General features: G+C 38.2%; 2 protein-coding genes across 13 annotated transcripts; one reads left to right on the top strand and one right to left on the bottom strand.

Annotated features, from left to right (window-relative positions):
• Positions 1-138: 138 nt before the first annotated feature.
• On the top strand, positions 139-13,853 carry TMEM126A (transmembrane protein 126A). Of its 2 annotated transcripts, none has more exons than XM_054512157.2 (5): positions 139-291; positions 2,228-2,353; positions 5,030-5,223; positions 6,721-6,835; positions 9,022-13,853. In XM_054512157.2, exons 2-5 carry the CDS (start codon positions 2,262-2,264, stop codon positions 9,131-9,133), a joined length of 513 nt encoding a protein of 170 aa, XP_054368132.1. In that variant the 5' UTR covers positions 139-291; positions 2,228-2,261; the 3' UTR covers positions 9,134-13,853. The 2 variants fall into 2 exon arrangements, with proteins under 2 accessions (XP_054368132.1, XP_045750495.1); XM_045894539.3 differs by lacking the exon at positions 9,022-13,853 and adding an exon at positions 7,892-8,128 and having other exon boundaries at positions 141-291.
• Positions 11,886-17,571, bottom strand: CREBZF (CREB/ATF bZIP transcription factor). 11 transcript variants are annotated; one of them, XM_045894542.3, is made up of 4 exons: positions 16,031-17,571; positions 15,744-15,821; positions 15,399-15,513; positions 11,886-14,673 (listed from the first exon to the last, which is right to left on the bottom strand). In XM_045894542.3, exons 1-2 carry the CDS (start codon positions 17,140-17,142, stop codon positions 15,806-15,808), a joined length of 1,128 nt encoding a protein of 375 aa, XP_045750498.1. In that variant the 5' UTR covers positions 17,143-17,571; the 3' UTR covers positions 11,886-14,673; positions 15,399-15,513; positions 15,744-15,805. The 11 variants fall into 11 exon arrangements, with proteins under 11 accessions (XP_045750498.1, XP_064432888.1, XP_045750500.1 ...); XM_064576818.1 differs by having other exon boundaries at positions 11,886-12,846; positions 13,871-13,985; positions 14,605-15,821; positions 16,031-17,570; XM_045894544.3 differs by having other exon boundaries at positions 11,886-13,985; positions 14,605-14,673; positions 15,399-15,821; positions 16,031-17,570.
• Positions 17,572-17,913: the final 342 nt, after the last annotated feature.

The following is a 17,913-nucleotide window of genomic DNA, read 5'->3' as shown; positions in this document are numbered from 1 at the left end:
GTGAAGAGTACCCTCCGCGCTCGCGGAAACTGCTCAACCGCAGCCCAGCACTTCCCTCAGCTGGAAACCCCTCCGCAGGAAGTGGCGGCGGCAGGCAACCTACGTCCTGGGAGCCGAATCAGCGGCCGCGCCCCCGCCCCTGCCTGACTCGAGTCACGTGCCAGCCAAAGATGGCTGCGCTCAGGGTAGGTGAGCAAAGGTTGGAGTGAACCCCGTCGTGGTCGCCGAGACCGGGTGGAGGCACCGACTGCTGTGAGGAGAGCATAAGTTACTGGCATCCCGGAAAAAAAGGTAAATGCCCGTGTATCTGGAGAAGCACAGAGCGGTGACATGCTGTTCACCGGCAGTGTGGGAATGAGATCCTGGAAGTGGGTCGTAAGGGGGGATAGGGGAGACGGCACCTACCGTCTTTTCACTTTGCACACCAGAAAAAAAGATCTTAGATTTAAGTTAAGCCAAGAAAAAAAATAAACGTCTGCGCTTGAATTTAACCCAGGTTTTACTGCCAATATCCAGAGTGACCTTGGCCTAACTTAATTTGAGAGTCCCCACTTGACTCATTGTCTCATAGTTAACGTAAGGTAGCTAATGCAAAAGCCTTTTGAAATGTTTATAGTATTTAAAGGTGGCATTATCTTGGATTAGGATTTATTAATAACAGACACACAACGTCTTACTGCAGGCTGCCGTATCAAACTTTTACCGAATTAAGGGAGACTTTTAATAGCTACACCTTAGAAATAGCTAGTTCACAAAAACTAATGATGTAATGTATGGTGATTAACATAACAATAAAAAATTTTTAAAAATAGCTAGTTCACAGAACTCGGAACCTCACCAGTATGCAGAGCATGGAACAGAAAACTAGTGATAGCATTAGGCAGGACTTTCGGAGGGAATAACATTTCAGACATATACACCGTACACTTTTTATATACTGAATTTATGTGTCTCCACACACACACACCCGCCTCCAACATATACACCGTACACTTTCTCTGTGTATACTGAATTTATGTATCTCTACACACACACACCCTCCTCCAACAAAATCATTCACAGCTCCTGTAGGGCAGAGATTGTGTCTGTCATGGCACTGCAACCAAGGCCCTCAAGAAGTTTGAGTCCAGGAAACCTACATGTAAATTTCTAAGTCTAAGGATATGAAATCTCACTTAACATGCTCCCAGTGACCTCTTGTATCTAACAGGTACCCAGCAGTAAATCAGTGTTGTAAATTAATCTTGTAGCAAATAGATAACCATGAAAATCTAATTTCATAAAACCATGTTGTATTTTGCTGTTATTTCTGAACTTTAGCTTTTCTTAACGTTGCTACCCTGAAATCTTGTTTAATGAGCTAAATCTTTGGGTTGAAACTCACCATTCACCATCCCCCTACTCTGCATTCACTCTAACTAGTGCAGGGATCAAGAAACTACTGGCCTATTTGACAAAGACGTTGTGTTACCTGCAAAGCCTAAAATATTTACTATGTGGCCCTTCAGAGAAATTTTGCTTATTTCTACTTTAGGGTATACTTAAAAGTGAAATTGCTAATATGTTTCTTCTACCTACCAAATAATACCAGATTCTTTTCCAAAGTGGTTGTACCCAAAGTGGGTGCCATGTACACTTCTACCAGCAGCACACCAGAGTTTCAGTTACCCCACATTTTTGCCAGGAACTGAAATTGTCAGGTTTTAATTTAGCTAACCTACATATGGATATCTCACTGTTTTTAATTTTTTCCCTGGTTATGAGGTTAAGCATATTTTGTTTATTGGCTGTTTGCTTCCCTCTGAAAATACCTGTTCAAACCTTTTGTGAGTTTTTTTTAATGATGTGCACTTTTTACATTTTCTCGGTACTAACTGCTCCTTTGTCAGTTATATTGCAGACATTTTCTCCCACACTGGCTTCTCTTTATAGTATCTATTGATCAACACAAGTTCTTAATTTTAATTAGTTAATTTTAGTTTTATGTTCAGTGCTATTTGCAAATTAAGAAATATTTTTAAGGGTTATGAAGATATTCTGTATTTCCTAGAAGCTTTATGGGTTGTTTTTCATGTTCTGGTTTCTATTTTACTTAGAAAATATTTTTTGATATGGTATGTATGCACTGATTTTTCAGATAATGAATCAAGCTATAACTAATTTTTTAAATTAAATATTTATGATATTTAGAAAGCTTTTTAAAAGTCTTTTTGTTGTTTTTCTATAGGTATCTATTATTGAAAAATATTTTAAGGCTCAAGATGGAAAATCATGAACCAAATGATACTGTCAAGGAAGACTTAATTTTCAATATCATAACCAGAAAAATTAATCAACTCCCAGAAGCAGAAAGGTAAGATCCCTTCTTAATTTAAAAATATTTTTTACCAGGTGGATTTTCATCATTGGTTCATTATCTCACATTTATTTGGTTTGAATATAAACACAGACTATCAGAAGGAAACGGAGCTCTTTTTCTTGCCTTATTGAGAAAACCTGAGACCAAGAGAGATTAACCATTTTGCTTGAAGTTGAGGTTAGAATTCATGTCTTTGGATCTAATTATATGATCATTCTCAGTTTTTCCATTTGGCTTAGAGTTTAACATTTATGCATTCATCTAAGTAACAGACCTTTAAGATGGTTTTAAATTGTCTTGTCAGTGCATTTCTATTATGTCTAACAGTCCAAGAGAGTGCTGTGTAACACACATAACTAGACAAGGAATGCCAGAGAAATGGGATCATGGCTAAAAGATCTGTATCATTAAATAGAAAAAGGCTATATGGAACCATACTGATCTTTGAGGACAACACTGAGTGAACTATAGTGCACTTCCTTAGCACGAAGACCTCTCTGACTAGGTTCCATTTAAATAGAAATTATGAGGCCAGAAAGGATTAAAAAAAAAAAAGGAGCCAGCCTAGGGAGGGGGTGAAGGAATAATATTTCAGGATCTCAGGCAGAGGGGTTGGCATATGCCTAGGCCACAGGATAGCAGAGTTGATCATATCTCAGGAACCAGTGTTAGTGAAGTACAGGGAAGTAGGCATAAGGCTAAAGGACAGCAAATGATTATGATCCAGCTAACATTTCTAAAGAACATTCCAGTTGCTTTTGGGAAATAGATTTAAGGTAGGAGAGGGAAAAAAAAGAAGATAGTAGGAAAACTGGCATGGTAATCTTGGTGAAGTAGTGATGGTAAGGGTTTGAAGGATTTGAAATACATTTTGGAATTACAATCTTACTGTCCTGAGTAAATTCCAGTCTTGCTGCCACTTACGCTGTCAACAAGAGAGAACCTATAAACCCAGGGCAGCAGTAAGAACTTGGGAGATTTCATAAGCTGTATCCTACAGCTCTTCCCCCACCACACACACATTGTACATCCTTTTTGTTATTTTCCTGAGGTGGGTAACAGAAAAACTTTTCAAGCACAAAAAGGCGTGTGTCCATGTTTCCAGGTCAGTAAGGCAGAGCGCCAGAAAGACTGACATAAGGAATAGAGTAGATGGTGGCAGCTTTGAAGAGAAAAGAGCAGGCTGTATCACTGGTACTTTCACCAAATTAGAATGGAGAAGCAGTGGGCAAGTAAGCTAGAACAGCAAAGTAAGCTTTAGTTTGGAAGTAATAAATTGCTCTCAAACACTGGCACCTGAACAGAGCAGATGACAGTGTCTCCTTACCTTTGCCTTATTCCCTATTTTCCTCTGTTCCTATTTTCTTATCCTTGGTCTCCTAAGCTTGAATCCTCACCCCTTCTTGCATTATCATTTCATATGCTTAATAGTTACTTGAAAAGTCCTTAGGTATATGAAACTTTAATATCAAAAACCTTACTTTCTGATCTACAAAATAATTTTATGTACCATGTATTTCATTGCCACTTAAATATGATCTTATAGTTCATGTGTTTCACATTTGTGTGTCTAGTTTTAAACGTGTGTCTTGCCATTCATGAGTTTCCAGTAGTAGAGGCATTTTTTTGGAAAACTGACTTGCAAAGGAGCTGTTAGATAATAACAATTTTGTACTTACTGAATTATTAACTAAAAAATGTGACTCTAAGCCATAGGAAATTAAAATTTGGGAGACCATAAACTTTGCTATTCAGATTCTAGTAGCACTCCTTTTTATTTACATAGTTTAATATTTCACATCAGTATATAACTTAATTCATATATTCAAAATAATTATATTAATATAGTAATATGTAAAAATATATATGGGCAAACTATCTACTGAGCATTTGGTTGCTGGAACTAAAATGGAGATAATATATATTTCACAAGATTGTTATGAAGATAAAAGGATTTCAGAAGAAGCGCTCAAGTTTCCCATTCCCTCAGTGCCCACAAAAATACATAGGTCTTTCACATTCATGTATTTTCTGTTGTTACTATTGGTAGGTTCTCTAGGCTCTCCTCACTTTTTAAATAATATCTTGTGTACCCTAAGTTTTTAAACTGCCTCTCTTGTACTTCCATTACCATTTTAGTAGATTTGTTGTATCTCATGCTCACGTCTTTCATCCTCCAATAATAAACTATGAAAACACTGAAGATAGAATATAATTTTTTGTGACTTCAGCATCAAGTCTGCTGCATGTAGTAGGTGCTCAGTGATTGTAAGATAGTATCACTTTATCATCTATTGTGCTAGAGAGGTAATTATTGGGTATTGTGGGCACCCAAAGGAGAGACATTCATATCAGACTCTTCAGAAGCTCTTGCCTGTTATAGTTGGGGGAAATTTTCTATACTAATATCTTTTGCAGAATCACAAAATACATTTAGCAAAATCTGAATGTATCACTCTATCCTTAAGTGTTGACCAAATTCAAAAGCCTTTAGGATAAACATCTATATGTAAATTATTTTAAAAGGTTGTTTTATGGAGCTGTAAGGGATAAATGTTGTATCCTGTTATTCCTAAAGTCCTGTTAAGTCCTATAACATACACCAGAATTGTTGGACAGCTCACACAATATAGTACACCTCCCCAAATTTTCTTTTTTGTCACCATTCAGGAATCTGTTTGAACATGGATCAACATATGTTGGACTTAATGCTGGTCTCTGTGGTCTAATAGCAAATAGTCTTTTTCGACGCATCCTAAATGTGACACAGGCTCGTATAGCCGCTGGCTTACCAATGGCAGTGATCCCATTTTTGACTGCGCACATATCTTACAAAGGTTTTGTAAGTTTACCTTTGAATACAGGTAAATTCTATTTCACTATCACCAGAATTTGCTTTAGTATATATTTGCACCTTATGGTAATCCTTAAATATTAACATCAGGTAACTAACTATATGCTATATCATAGTCAGTGCATGGATAATGTAAAGTGGTAGTTCATATTAGCAGTCTTCTGTACAAGTAAAATACAATATACATGGAAGTTCTAAATACTTTCCCTTACCTAACTTATCTTTCCCACAGTTCTTAAAGAAATATTTGCTAACTTTATTTTTTTAAATGATGACTGCCTTAGTTTTTAAAAAAAAACTTATAGAGAAGTCCCTCAAGAGAGAAAACACTTATGGGAAGAAGAGTCTATTTACATAGTAAATCTCTCAAAGCACTAAATGTATATAAAAGAATTATCAAATATATGGAGACTTGATTTCCTTTTGATAGTTTACCGTATGTGCAAGTGCTTTGAGTACAAGCATATGTTGGAGATATGGTTTGCCAGACTACTGCAATAAAGTGAATGAATTTTTTGGTTTCCCAGTGCATATAAAAGTTATGTTTACAATATGCTATAGCCTGTTTAAAGGGTGCAGTAGTATTATGTCTAAAAAAACCAATGTACATACCTTAAAAAATTGCTAAAAAGTGCTAACCATCATTTGAGCTTCCAGTGTGTGGTAATCACTGATAACAGATCACGGTAACAAATAATAATGAAAAAGTTTGAAATATTATGAGAATTACCAAAATGTGAGAGAGACATGAAGTGGGCAAATGCTGCTGGGAAAATGGTGCCTACAGACCTGACCAAAACAGCGTTGCCACAAACCTTTAATTAAAAAAAAAAAATGTGTTATCTGTGAAGGGCAGTAAAGTACAGCACAATGAAACAGGGCATGCCTATAGATCATGAAAAATTTGATTTCACATAAAAATATTATTACTACAGATGATGGTGGGATAAAAGACAGTCCATTTAAATTCTCTTAAGTGCTGTTCCAAATTGGTTTAAACTGGATGAGTATTTTGCTTGAATCCCCATGATCAGTGTAGAAAGAATTTTTATGATCTAGGGAAACCTACCACCCAGTCAGTTGAACAGAGTAAAACATGTTATTAACTTAGCTTTCTATTTTTAATATAGCTTACACTAACTTGGAAATGAATAAAGAATTTTATAAAAATAGTCACTATATAATGTAAAAACACAAGACGAAGTACAAATTATTTTTTAAAAATTCCCACGGGTTGAAAGTTTTCGACAGAAGAGTATTAGCTCAGGTTTGCCAGTACAAGTGCAGAAAGATAAAAGCAGTACAAACAGATTAAAAATCCTCTAGCAGTTACTCCTGGCTATTTTAGGTTATCTGTACTATAATTATACCTTCTAACATGCCTTATAGATTTGCATTTGCTGCCTAAAAGTTGAGTATCTCTGACACCTTTAAGACGTTGCGTTCTTTAAAATCATGTTTGCATGACTATCATGACCTTCATTTTCAGAACTGATTTATTTCCTAGGTGATTTGAATTGTGAAACCTGTACCATAACACGGGGTGGACTAGTTGGTCTCGTTTTTGGTGCTCTGTACCCTGTTATCTTGGCTATACCTGTGAATGGTGGCCTAGCAGCCAGGTAAGATTGTTTTCTCATATAATCAATGGAAAACTTCAATATATAAATGATTACCTAGAAAATGCACAAATTAAAATAGATACATTTTCTGCCTTTAAGGGAATGTTAGTTTTTTAATATAAAAGACTTTGGGGCGCCTGGGTGGCTCAGTCGGTTAAGCGTCTGCCTTCGGCTCAGGTCATGATCCCAGAGTCCTGGGATCGAGCCCCACATCGGGCTCCCTGCTCCGCGGGAAGCCTGCTTCTCCCTTCTCCCACTCCCCCTGCTTGTGTTCCCTCTCTCACTGTGTCTCTCTCTGTCAAATAAATAAAATCTTCAAAAAAAATAAAAAAATAAGTTAGACTTTTTTTCTTATAAGTAATACTACTTCTCAAGAATTTGAAAACAGTTCTAGAAATTGATCCCATCATATTTCTTGCATGTGTAGTTCAGGTTCTTTACTTAATTTGTGTACTGAATGCCAACCACAAAGCTACAAACAGTACTATGCCTAACATGATAGCTAATTATATGCTCAGTCTTAAGAGTTTGAGCAATTCCACTAAAGGAAAATTCCATCACAAAATGGTTGGCTATAAACCAGTATAATGCAGTTATTTTCTTTCTTTAAGATTTTATTTATTTATTTGAGATAGAGAGTGAGAGCAAGAGCATGAGCTGGGAGACAGAGGGAGAGGGAGAAGCAGGCTACCCACTGAGCAGGGAACCCGATGTGGGGCTCAATCTCAGGACCCTCGGATCATGACCTGAGCCAAAGGCAGACGCTTAACCAACTGAGCCACTCAGGCACCCCAATTCAGTTATTTTCTGATAGAACTCTTATATCAAGCAATCTAAGCTGTATGGGCCTTCAGAGGTAAAGTGGAGAAAGGGACAAAAGAAAACAAAAGTACAGTTTTAAGGACCAATAGACATCAAAGAGAATAACTGAATTAACTTAATCTTTACCTAAACTACTTTTATCCTAAGACTTCTAGGATTAATATATATTGTACAAAGGTTTGCCATTTGATACAACTATCTTTTCTAAAGAACTGTCTCAATGTTTTCTTACAGATATGAGTCAGCCCCACTGCCAGAGAAAGGAAACATCTTAACTTACTGGACTAGAATTTCTAAGCCTGTCTTTAGAAAGATGTTATTTCCCATTTTGCTCCAGACTATGTTTGCAGCATACCTTGGATCTAGACAATATAAGCTAATTATAAAGGCCCTTCAGTTACCTGAACCTGGCCTAGAAATTCAGTGACTGTTAAACAAATGTGTACACAAAAATAAAATTGTAATGTATGAGTAAGTGTCTAGTGTATGAATAAACGTAGACTTTTAATCATATGAGGTACAATTCTGGGACCTATAACATAAGGCTACACAGGGCAGCAAAGGCTGAATACTAATAAGGTAGTATTCTTAACTTAAACAAAATCCTTAAACTTAATCCTTAAACAAAAGCTTAACTTCTCTAGTTTGCCCTATATTCTCTTCTACTTTGCTTGCTCCACTCCTTTACATTAAACCATATTTTAGTCTGTAACCGGAAAAATAACCATACAGCAGTTTTTACTGAAGACCTCATAAAGAATCCAAGCAGGAATGAAAATGGGAGGTGGGGATGAGGATTAGTTCACTACAGCAAATGTTCACTTCATTTTCCCAATTCACTGTTCCCATAGGTATTACTAATCCATAGAAATTTAGGACATATTTAACAACCTTCCTCACAGAGGAATCAATTCCAGCAGTCTAAAAGATGATAGTCTCAGCTAGAGCCCATATATTGACTGATACAGTGATACAATGATATAGTTACCTACTTCTAGAGTCCTCTTACTTGTTTGTCTTTGGAAAGCTATATTCTTGGAAGATTGAGGCAAATTCTACCTTTGAAGCTTCCGTTTAGTGTGGGATAGTTCTTTGGGATCACATACCTAGGCCTCTTCTTTTCAGTTTGATGTTAAGCAAGTTAACCTCTTTTCTCTGGTTCTCAGTTTCTTCATCAGTAACCTAACTCAGTAGGGTATTACATAATATATGGAAGTTGACTAACACAGCACCTGACATAAATGGTAGCACTTAAATGGTAGTTATACTGTTCCTATTGTTCCTGGTTTTGTTTTCTAAAATAGCCTAGTTTAATATTCCTCATTTCCTAAAACATATCATTTAAATTTTTATTTATTTGACAGAGAAAGAGCGAGAGAGGGAACACAAGCAGAGGGAGTGGGAGAAGGAGAAGCAGGCCTCCCGCGGAGCATGGAGCCCGATGCAGGGCTCCATCCCAGGACTCTGGGATCATGACCTGAGCCGAAGGCAGATGCTTAACGACTGAGCCACCCAGGCGCCCCCAGATCATTTAAATTTTTGAAGTGACCTTTTGTGTTCCCCTTCGTAAAACTTTTCATCTCAGTTCTTCAAACCAGTCTTACGTGACAGCATCTAAATCAGCATTGTCCAACAGAACTTTGTGTAATGATGGAAATGTTTTATACATGATTGACAATGTTAGCTACTAGCCATATGTGGCTACTGCACATCTGAAATGTAACTAGTCCCAACTGGATACATGAATTTAAAATTAATTTAAATTTTTTAGCCACATGTGGCTAATGGCTACAGTATTGGACAATATAGATCTAGACCAATACTTTCTTATGAAATAAGCCAGTCATACCAAATACAGTAAGTACCATCCCAGATCATATTCACAAGCATCTTAATTATCCCTTTCAGATATAGTGACATATTTGTTAAATAATCTTATGCTACTTAATTATATGAAAGGAGAATTTAGCTTGTCACCTAGAAAAGGCAGCCTCGTGAGTGAGACAGGCCTTCAGGGTCTCCAAAGAGAAAGCAGTCCAGCTAAAGATTTTAAAATTCAAATGAAATTAACAAAATACGTTTTAAATTTTTCAGAAAGCGAAACTGATGTTCAACAAGTGCCTTGAAATGTATTCCCTAGCAAACTTATATATGAAATGATCCCAATTATGAGGCAAAAGAATCTATATTTTGCCATGAATATTCTCTGGGTTACAGAATTAGGGGTGATTTTTCTTTTTGTTTTGATTTCTTTCTGAATTTTCTGCTTTCTATAATGAATATACTCTCTGACCCAAAATTACACACTTCTATCTACATTCTATCATTTTTATTTAAAGGAGAGTTCTACTTATCACAGCAGAGAAGAAAATGAATTAGAAGTAGCTCCTAACTTCAAAAATAAACCCAAATTACTCAATTAGACTCCTTAAAAAAAGAATGGTGCTATCAACTTGGGATAATTCAAAAGCCACTGATATAACTAAATTGGTAATTCAGTACAAATTGTTTTCTTATCCTGACACATTCTAGCATAATACCTTCTATAAATAGAAGAGTTTGCAATGGTTTCTGTAACCAAGAAGAATTCCTTTCAAGAATCTGTCCTCTACCACGTATTTTTTAAATTATCTTTTCAATTAGTAAAAATGGGCAACGTAAGCAGAAGACCGTATTATTTTACATCTATTGCTACAAGTCTACAAAAATTTTTGGTTGGGGGCAGATAAATACATGTAAACTTGCTGTGATCTGTGTTACAATTTAGGGAACAGTCATTTGTAGCTAAGACCAAAAGAACACTGCCTCAGTCAGGAAGGCAGTTTTTAATAGTTCAGTCATACTAAACTATTTAAATCCGTCTTTTACAATTTACCTGGTGTAGTTATCTGGCTTTAAGAAAGAGGACTCATTATATTATACTTCAGATATTAATTTGTAAACCCCAAACAAAAGAACCTTAAAAGCCAGAGAGGTCTAGGAAATTGACCTCCATGGGTATACAGCAAAGATGCAAAATTCAAAGGCAGTGTAAAGAAAACTTGGGCCACCAATAAAAATCAAACCTATGCATATTAACACAACTACACAATTTTTCAAAACACCATTACAGACTACATTTTTAAATTAGATTAAAAATTAAGCAGAATAATTTTCAACAAAAATTATTTTGGGTCAACAAAACTACAAAAATTATTGAAGTCAACTGTAAACTGGTTTCCTTTTAAAAAGTGGGGAAAATGGCTCTAAGAAATCTTGAATGTACAAATAAGGGAAAGGTAAAAAGGAATAAAAAACCTATCAGTAACCAAAGCAATGAAAAAGGCAAAGGCAGGTTCACAAGCAACTTTCTATTAACCTATATATTTTTTTAAATATCTGTTTTTCCCTAATATTGCATGATCTATATTCCTAATGACAGTTATTTACTTTCTGAATTTAAATTATCTCCGGTTTAATTTTTCTGCATTTCAAAATTGAAAGTAAATGACCATTTGTAGTCTAGGTCAGAGCTGAGAGCAGTCTGGTATTATAAGGCAGTAACAAGTGACTGCCAGAGAGGACTGAGATAGTCAAGTTCAAATATGCGAAAAATACTGTGCTGGCCACACAAAACATTCTACAAGTTTCTAATGGAAGACCTCCCCGTTTTGATCCCTAGCTTAGATGGTAACTACCTGGTTTCTGAAGAAAAAACTGCAGCACAGTAAAACACAGAAATATAAACATTTGGGAGGGTCTCAAAACTTTTATGAGTGTGGGGGGAAAAAACACTTGAAAGTATTTTACTACCTATTCAACTTTCAAGAATCAGATTAGTTAGCTTAAAAAGCTTACTAATTAGTGAGACCTTAAACTAGTACTTCAAAATGCTGAACCAGGTGATCACATATTTTTAAAGGTAATTACTCGTTATCAGTGAATCACTCTGTTCTTAATCGTCACCAACTAGAATTCATGCCAAATCTTTGGTTGTGGAATTACAACCAGCTGGAGCGTTTGTACCATGGGAGCATCCATCAGTCAAGTATAAGCCACTGGGCATGCCCTTTGCTGCCTCACATCACAGATACTGGCTAAATTTAGATTACAAGAAACAGAGTGGGTTTAATATCATACAATAACCAAACTGTATAGTTATGATAAATCATCCTGGGCCGATCTCCTACCCCTCCCACCTCTCTGGTCTGCACACTTCCCAATGAGTCAGTAAGATAAAATGACTCAGTCTAGACCAGATGAAAGAATGTATTAACATAATCCATCAAAAATGAAATAAAACAATCCAGAGTTGAGTGTTTTTTCACACTTGTAATAAACTGGAAAAATGTTTCAATTAAGTAAAACAACCATATTATGTGGAAAAAAACCACTCCCATCATCCAGAATACTAAAGCCCTTACATAACACTAGAGACATTTAATATATAACATTAAAAACTAGGATACCATTCATAAGAAACCTCAAAATAGTCAAAAAGGGTCAAGTACTCAAAACTCAAGAAGCCAAAACCTCAGAATGCAAGCATCCTATTACCCTGAATTGCAATTAACTACTCACATATTTAATCATAATTTTTTCAAAGATACACAAGACAAATCAATGCATCTGTTAAAAAGACTACTCTTTATAGTTAAGGACTTTACATTAACTTCTATATTCTACTCAGCAAGGTCTGCCTATACTTCAGATTGGCTCTCAAGTTCCAGGAAATAAATACAAACTCATGATATGCTCTGTGATCCCTGATGGCCTGTTTATGTAATACTACACCACTAAATGTAATTCCATAGAATGTGTTCTTGACTATGTAATGAGTCTAATATTCCTTGATGAAATACTATAATTCTCTTCTCAAATGGTTACAATTTTTGAAAGTTATGCAAAGAACTGATCATCACTCCCATGAAAGACAAAAAAAAAAAAAAAAGTATAATTTTGTTCCAAAATTAACTTAGTCTCATATATTTCTATTAAGTCTTTCAAGGATTCCAGAGAATCTTTTCATATCTCCATATCTGGAAAGTGAAATCAGTATAGAAGTAATTTGGGAACTTGAAAATGGCATTCATTTTTTTCAGCAGATGCCAAATTTTTGACCGACATGGCTCCCACAATTACTTTGTTACCATCAGTCCAGTCAGTTAACAGGTTGTAGGAAAAGATTCGTTTTTGCAGACACTGCTAAGCTGTTTAAAGAGAAGAGAGAGAGATTAATTTAGTGATTACAAAATGCACAAATATTTAAAATACTTCGAACACTTTTTGTCGGATTATATCAGAGGTGTGACTACATTTTAACAAACGTGGACTTTTTAGTTAGGACTGGTCAAGAAAGTGCAGAAACAGTAAGTCAATATGATAGAAATAGGCGGTCAATATGATGTGTTAGTTCAATTAATGTATGAATTCCTGTCACCATCAGAAGACAAATATCAAAAAGCTACCTCTTTACACTAATTCTGTATCATTTTGCCATAGAGGCAATTAGGGAAGAAAAAAAAAGGTTCCTCAAATACTGTTTTCAACCTCTACAATAGAGCCAAACCTTAAAATTTCAAAACAAACCATATTATATTCCAGAAATCTCCTCTATCCAACTACTAATCATTCAGAACACAATTTTCTAAAAATAGTAAGACAACAGTTTCATATTAATCATAACTTTTTTTAATTAACAAGTAGTGAATAGGACACTTTAAGATATTGTTTACTACATACTGAAACAGATCTGTTGTAAATTCAGAAACCCAAACATTTACAGTAAAATGTGCTTACACATAAATATGATCAAATTTATTTAAAGCCCCTGACAGGTCCTAAATACATGCAATACCATGTAAAAACAAGACCATGAAGTTGATGCAAAAAATGACAAAATCACTAAGTCACCAAAATTAGAAAAGAAAAAAAAAGAGAGAATGAAATGGAAACTAAGAAAAGACAGTTAAAACATAAGGAGCCTAACAAAGCAGCTTTAAAAATAGGCGATACTAATCTCCATTTTCAAAAGTTCTTAATCAAGTATTTCCAAAAACTGCCATTTATAAAATGGCATCCTAAAAATCTACACTTGGAATTTTCAAAGCATCCCAATTCAGAAAGCTTTGTCTACTGTTTCTCCCCAGCCCCGAACTTCAAATAATGCAGGAAAAGCACTGACATTAGAAGAAAATATTCCAAGGGAATGGTATTTTAGAAAAACACACTTACTGCTTCCAGAACCTTTTAAGACCCACAGTCAGCATTAACAACAATCATTTTTCCTATTTTCATCCATTATTTTCCAATGTCATGTTAGAGATGAATAAATTCTTTGAGCCCATAACTGAAAGATCAACAAACCTGGTTTTATTATGACACCATATTTTTGTCATTGGTACTGCACAAAATTATATACAAAGAAATATATACAAAATGTTCAAGTATTAATTTCAATTCAAGGCTTCTGTTTCAAAAAGCTACATTTAACATATTCCATAGAGATAGCACAAATTAGTCATTTCAAATAATTTTTCCAACTACTTTTGGTTTATATATATATATATAATATATATATAATTCAGTAGGCACTAAAAATCCATGCAGCTGCATTGTGAGGGGCTTGCTCCTGCACTTAGGTATAAGCAGGTTCATCACTCCAGGTTGTGAATTTGGCTACTACCCATTCATGCTCAAGTGCAGTAGATGATTTTACAAAATATGCTGTAATGCACTGGAAACCAGAGACCAAGTTGGTCTCAAATCGTGTTATCTAGCAACAAAACATTTACAGTTGTGCAAGAACAAGGATTCCATTTTTATAACCAAGTAACAACAAAATAAAACATGTGTAAGATAACTTACATCTTTGGACTGCTGGAAAATACTTTTTAATTATGAACATTTTAAAATAAAAGACAGCAGAAGCCCTGATATTACCTCTTTTTCCTCATTTCTTATACTACCTTTTAAAATAAAGCAGGAAATGTGGCCAGCAGCTGGTCCCGTCTCTTCTGCCCCAACAGCTGTATCCACTTTAGCACAAAGAAAAACAAGGATGCTAAATATGTATATACTTTATCAAACAGTGATGTTTCACAAAGAATTTCTTAACGCCTCTTACACTGAAGGCCACTGTAACTCAATCTATACAATTCGACAATGAATAATACAGTACTTCAAGGGAAGAATATGTCCCATCTTTGGAAAAAGTGTCAATTTTGTCTTTAAGTAGCCAGAAGCACTCAATTTTAAAAATTATTTTTAAATAGGACAAAAACCTTTGAAATAAGGAGAGTAAGATTCTTTGTGAAGCCTCACTTTACACGTTTTCATTCACATTTCACAACCTTCAATATCTAATCATACATAAATTTAACCTAAAATTTTAATACAACAAAAGTAAAAGTGTTCAACAATTTTTTATAGTCAGTGATAGGGTAATCACTGTGCTGGTCCTCAAACATTTCATTAACAATTCTTATTCCTCCTTCAATTAACATAGAGATGCATGTTAATTTCCAACTTCTTTAATGGTGAAATATTAAAATCTTTTACTCTAAATAGATTGTATTTCTACATCTCCTACTGAAAACTAAAAGGCATACCCAAATATTTAAGATAGTTCTGTCATCTCCAGCAAAATAACTATCACATTTGTGCAAGCCCCAAATACTTATTGTCAACCTCTAAAAAGTTGCTCTAAAATTGGAATTCCAATTTGCACCTTGTACAACTCGGAACTTCCATTCAACTTCACCTGTTTCACTGTCTCCAAACTGCATCTCTATTAGCAGCTTTCAGTGTACAGTTGGAACCGATGTCATCCAAGGCCATGTCCACACTGGGGACAGAAGAGCTAGGTACACGCAAGTCTGAACAAGGGGACACATTAACAGCTATTTCAACCAGAAGAAGCATCTTAAATACATTATTGACCAGCACAAGTCTGTTTCCAGGGTGGACAGGGCCCAAATTAGATTTCCCCTCCCACGTTCCAAAAAAGAAAAAAAAAAAAACCCACACACACACAAATTCAGATGTTGCCCATTAAAGTAGACTAAGCAGCAGAGCATGAGCGTTACGTGAAGAGATGGATCCTTACCAGGTTGTGAGGCGGGAACGACTGTTCTGTAACCCCTACAACGGAGCCTGGCAGGAAGGAAATCACCTAAAAAAGAAACTGTCAGAGAGATTTAATAGTCACATGTTATCATTAGGAGTTGGTTACAGTGTCACATTCATGCTTTTAGCTAAACACTTAAAAGATTCAATATTACTTTTTCCTCCTCTGAAATGTGTCCAGTGAAGATGTCCCACTAAGGTGTTTTACATGGTGTAAGGGAGTTGAAAGGGGTAAACGCGGATAAAGAGCAGATTACTTGACCCTACATTTTAAGAGAAGACGACGCCTTCCGGGCGCACGCCGAGCAGAACTCCACCGACACCTTATCCTTGTCCACATGAAGACATACTCCTCCCGCTGAGTCGTCCTCTTCCAGCAGGTCCTGCTGCTGCTTTCCCACGGGCAGAGCGTAGTCATGGTCACCGGCGGGCGAGTCTCTGAAGAGCGAGGTGGTCAGCCGCAGTCCCACGCCGCTCAGCCGGCTCAGCAAGCGAGCCAGTCCGGTCTCGTTGGCTAAGACGGCCCGTAGGTAGCGACTCTCCTCCTGCAGTGCCTGCACGCGCTTGCCCAGCTCCCGATTCTCGGCCCGCAGCTCCTGGTTCTCGGCTGCCAGACCCCGGACTCGACTTTCCAGCCCCATCACGTACTCCTTCTTCTTCAGCCGATTAAGACGGGCAGCAGCCGCTGCCGCCTTCCGGGGACTCTTTGTCGCCGCCTGGTTGTTGTCGTTGCCGCTGCCGCCGCCGCCTCCTCCTGGGGACTTTCTCCGCCTCTTTTCGCCGCTGCCGCTGTCACTGCCGCTGCTGCAGCCTCCGATGCCGTTTAACAGCCTCTGCAGCAGGTCAGAAAAGCGCTGCATCTCGGCAGCCGCGGCCTCGTCGTCGTCGTCCCCTCTCCACAAGCCGCCGCTATCCGAGCCTCCGCCGGACGAGGAGAGAGGCCCGGGCGAGCTGAGCCCGGGCTCCAGGTGCCAGTCCGGTTGCCGGGGGTCCAGCAGATCTGCCAGTTCCAGCCCGGACAGAAAGTCCATGTCCTCCGTCTCCTCCCCGGGGACGCTGGCGATCGCCTCCTCCTCCATCTCCTCGGGCGAGGGCGCGCGCACGGCCACGCCGCCGCGGCCCCCCCTCCCGGCCTCCAACTCGCCCTCGTCGCCGCGCGGCTGTTTGCGGCCGGGAGATCCGGCCGCCGCCGTCTCTTCCTCCTCTGCCGCCGCCGCTGCCGCTGCCGCCGCCGCCGCCGCCGCCGCCGCCGCCGCCGCCGCCGCCGCCCGGGTCAGGTCCGGGGACAGCAAGCAGGTCGCGGCTGGAGCCGGGCTCTCGCTACGGGTTGGGGAGTCGCTGCCCGAGGCCGCCAGCAGTTTCGTCAGGCTATGCCTCATGGGGCCCAGCAGCGGGCCCACGTAGGCCCCGGCCCCTCAGACCGGGCCTCGCGGGCCCCAAGGACCCCAGATCCCAGCGCGGGAGGCCAGGGAGCTGGCCAGAGCGAAACGGAGGGGAACGTCCGAGTCGCCTCCCGCCCCACTTGGCTGGTCGACCCCCCGCGCCGGGGCGGGGGGGAGAGATGGGAAACCCAAGCGGCGAGGCCCAGCGATGACTCGACCGCGCCACCCAGACAACGGCCTGGCCGGAAGTCAGTCGATCTCACCCCAGCCCCTCCCACGGCGTTTCGCGCTCCACTGGGCTCTAGTATCGCGAGAGTTCACTGAGGTCTGGAATGGGAGTAATTTCAGATTTTCAGTGATGTCATAGTCCCCAAGCGGCAAAAATAACAACAAATCCTGAGTTTATTGAGAGACGGTCTACTCTCTCCGCCCTCTCTTCTCACGCCTCCGTATTCAGGCTTCCACTTCAAGTGAAACCACTCTCAGAATTGATCTTTTAAATACCAAATTTATGAATAATCAAATTATCCTGTATTTCCCTGGAATTTTACAACTGGCGACCAGATACCACTTGAAATTGCTCCTTTCCCCTTCCGTTTGTAATGCAAGATCCTTTCACTCAGAGAGTACTAGAAAAAAAAAGAGGTACATAAGTAAGTCATTCATATATAATTTAATTTTTCCAAGTTTTTTATTATAATAATTTTATTAAAATGTCTGAGCGTTTCTATGCATTTTCTAAACAACAACAAAAAATGGTCTTGCCCT

Source organism: Mirounga angustirostris, unplaced genomic scaffold (genome assembly GCF_029215605.1).
Source record: "Mirounga angustirostris isolate CCGP_5_RB_7025 unplaced genomic scaffold, mMirAng1.0.hap1 SCAF_13, whole genome shotgun sequence".
Taxonomy (NCBI): Eukaryota; Metazoa; Chordata; class Mammalia; order Carnivora; family Phocidae; genus Mirounga; species Mirounga angustirostris.
This window is presented reverse-complemented; position numbering and strand designations above follow the sequence as displayed.

What these genes read in the sequence shown, in the direction of transcription:
- TMEM126A (XM_045894539.3), top strand. Translation starts at nt 2,262, where the DNA reads ATGGAAAATCATGAACCAAATGATACTGTCAAGGAAGACTTAATTTTC. An exon ending in AAGTTTACCTTTGAATACAG is followed by an intron (nt 5,224 to 6,720) that starts GTAAATTCTATT and finishes TTTATTTCCTAG; the next exon opens with GTGATTTGAATTGTGAAACC. An exon ending in AATGGTGGCCTAGCAGCCAG is followed by an intron (nt 6,836 to 7,891) that starts GTAAGATTGTTT and finishes GTTTTCTTACAG; the next exon opens with ATATGAGTCAGCCCCACTGC.
- CREBZF (XM_064576817.1), bottom strand. Translation starts at nt 17,142, where the DNA reads ATGAGGCATAGCCTGACGAAACTGCTGGCGGCCTCGGGCAGCGACTCC.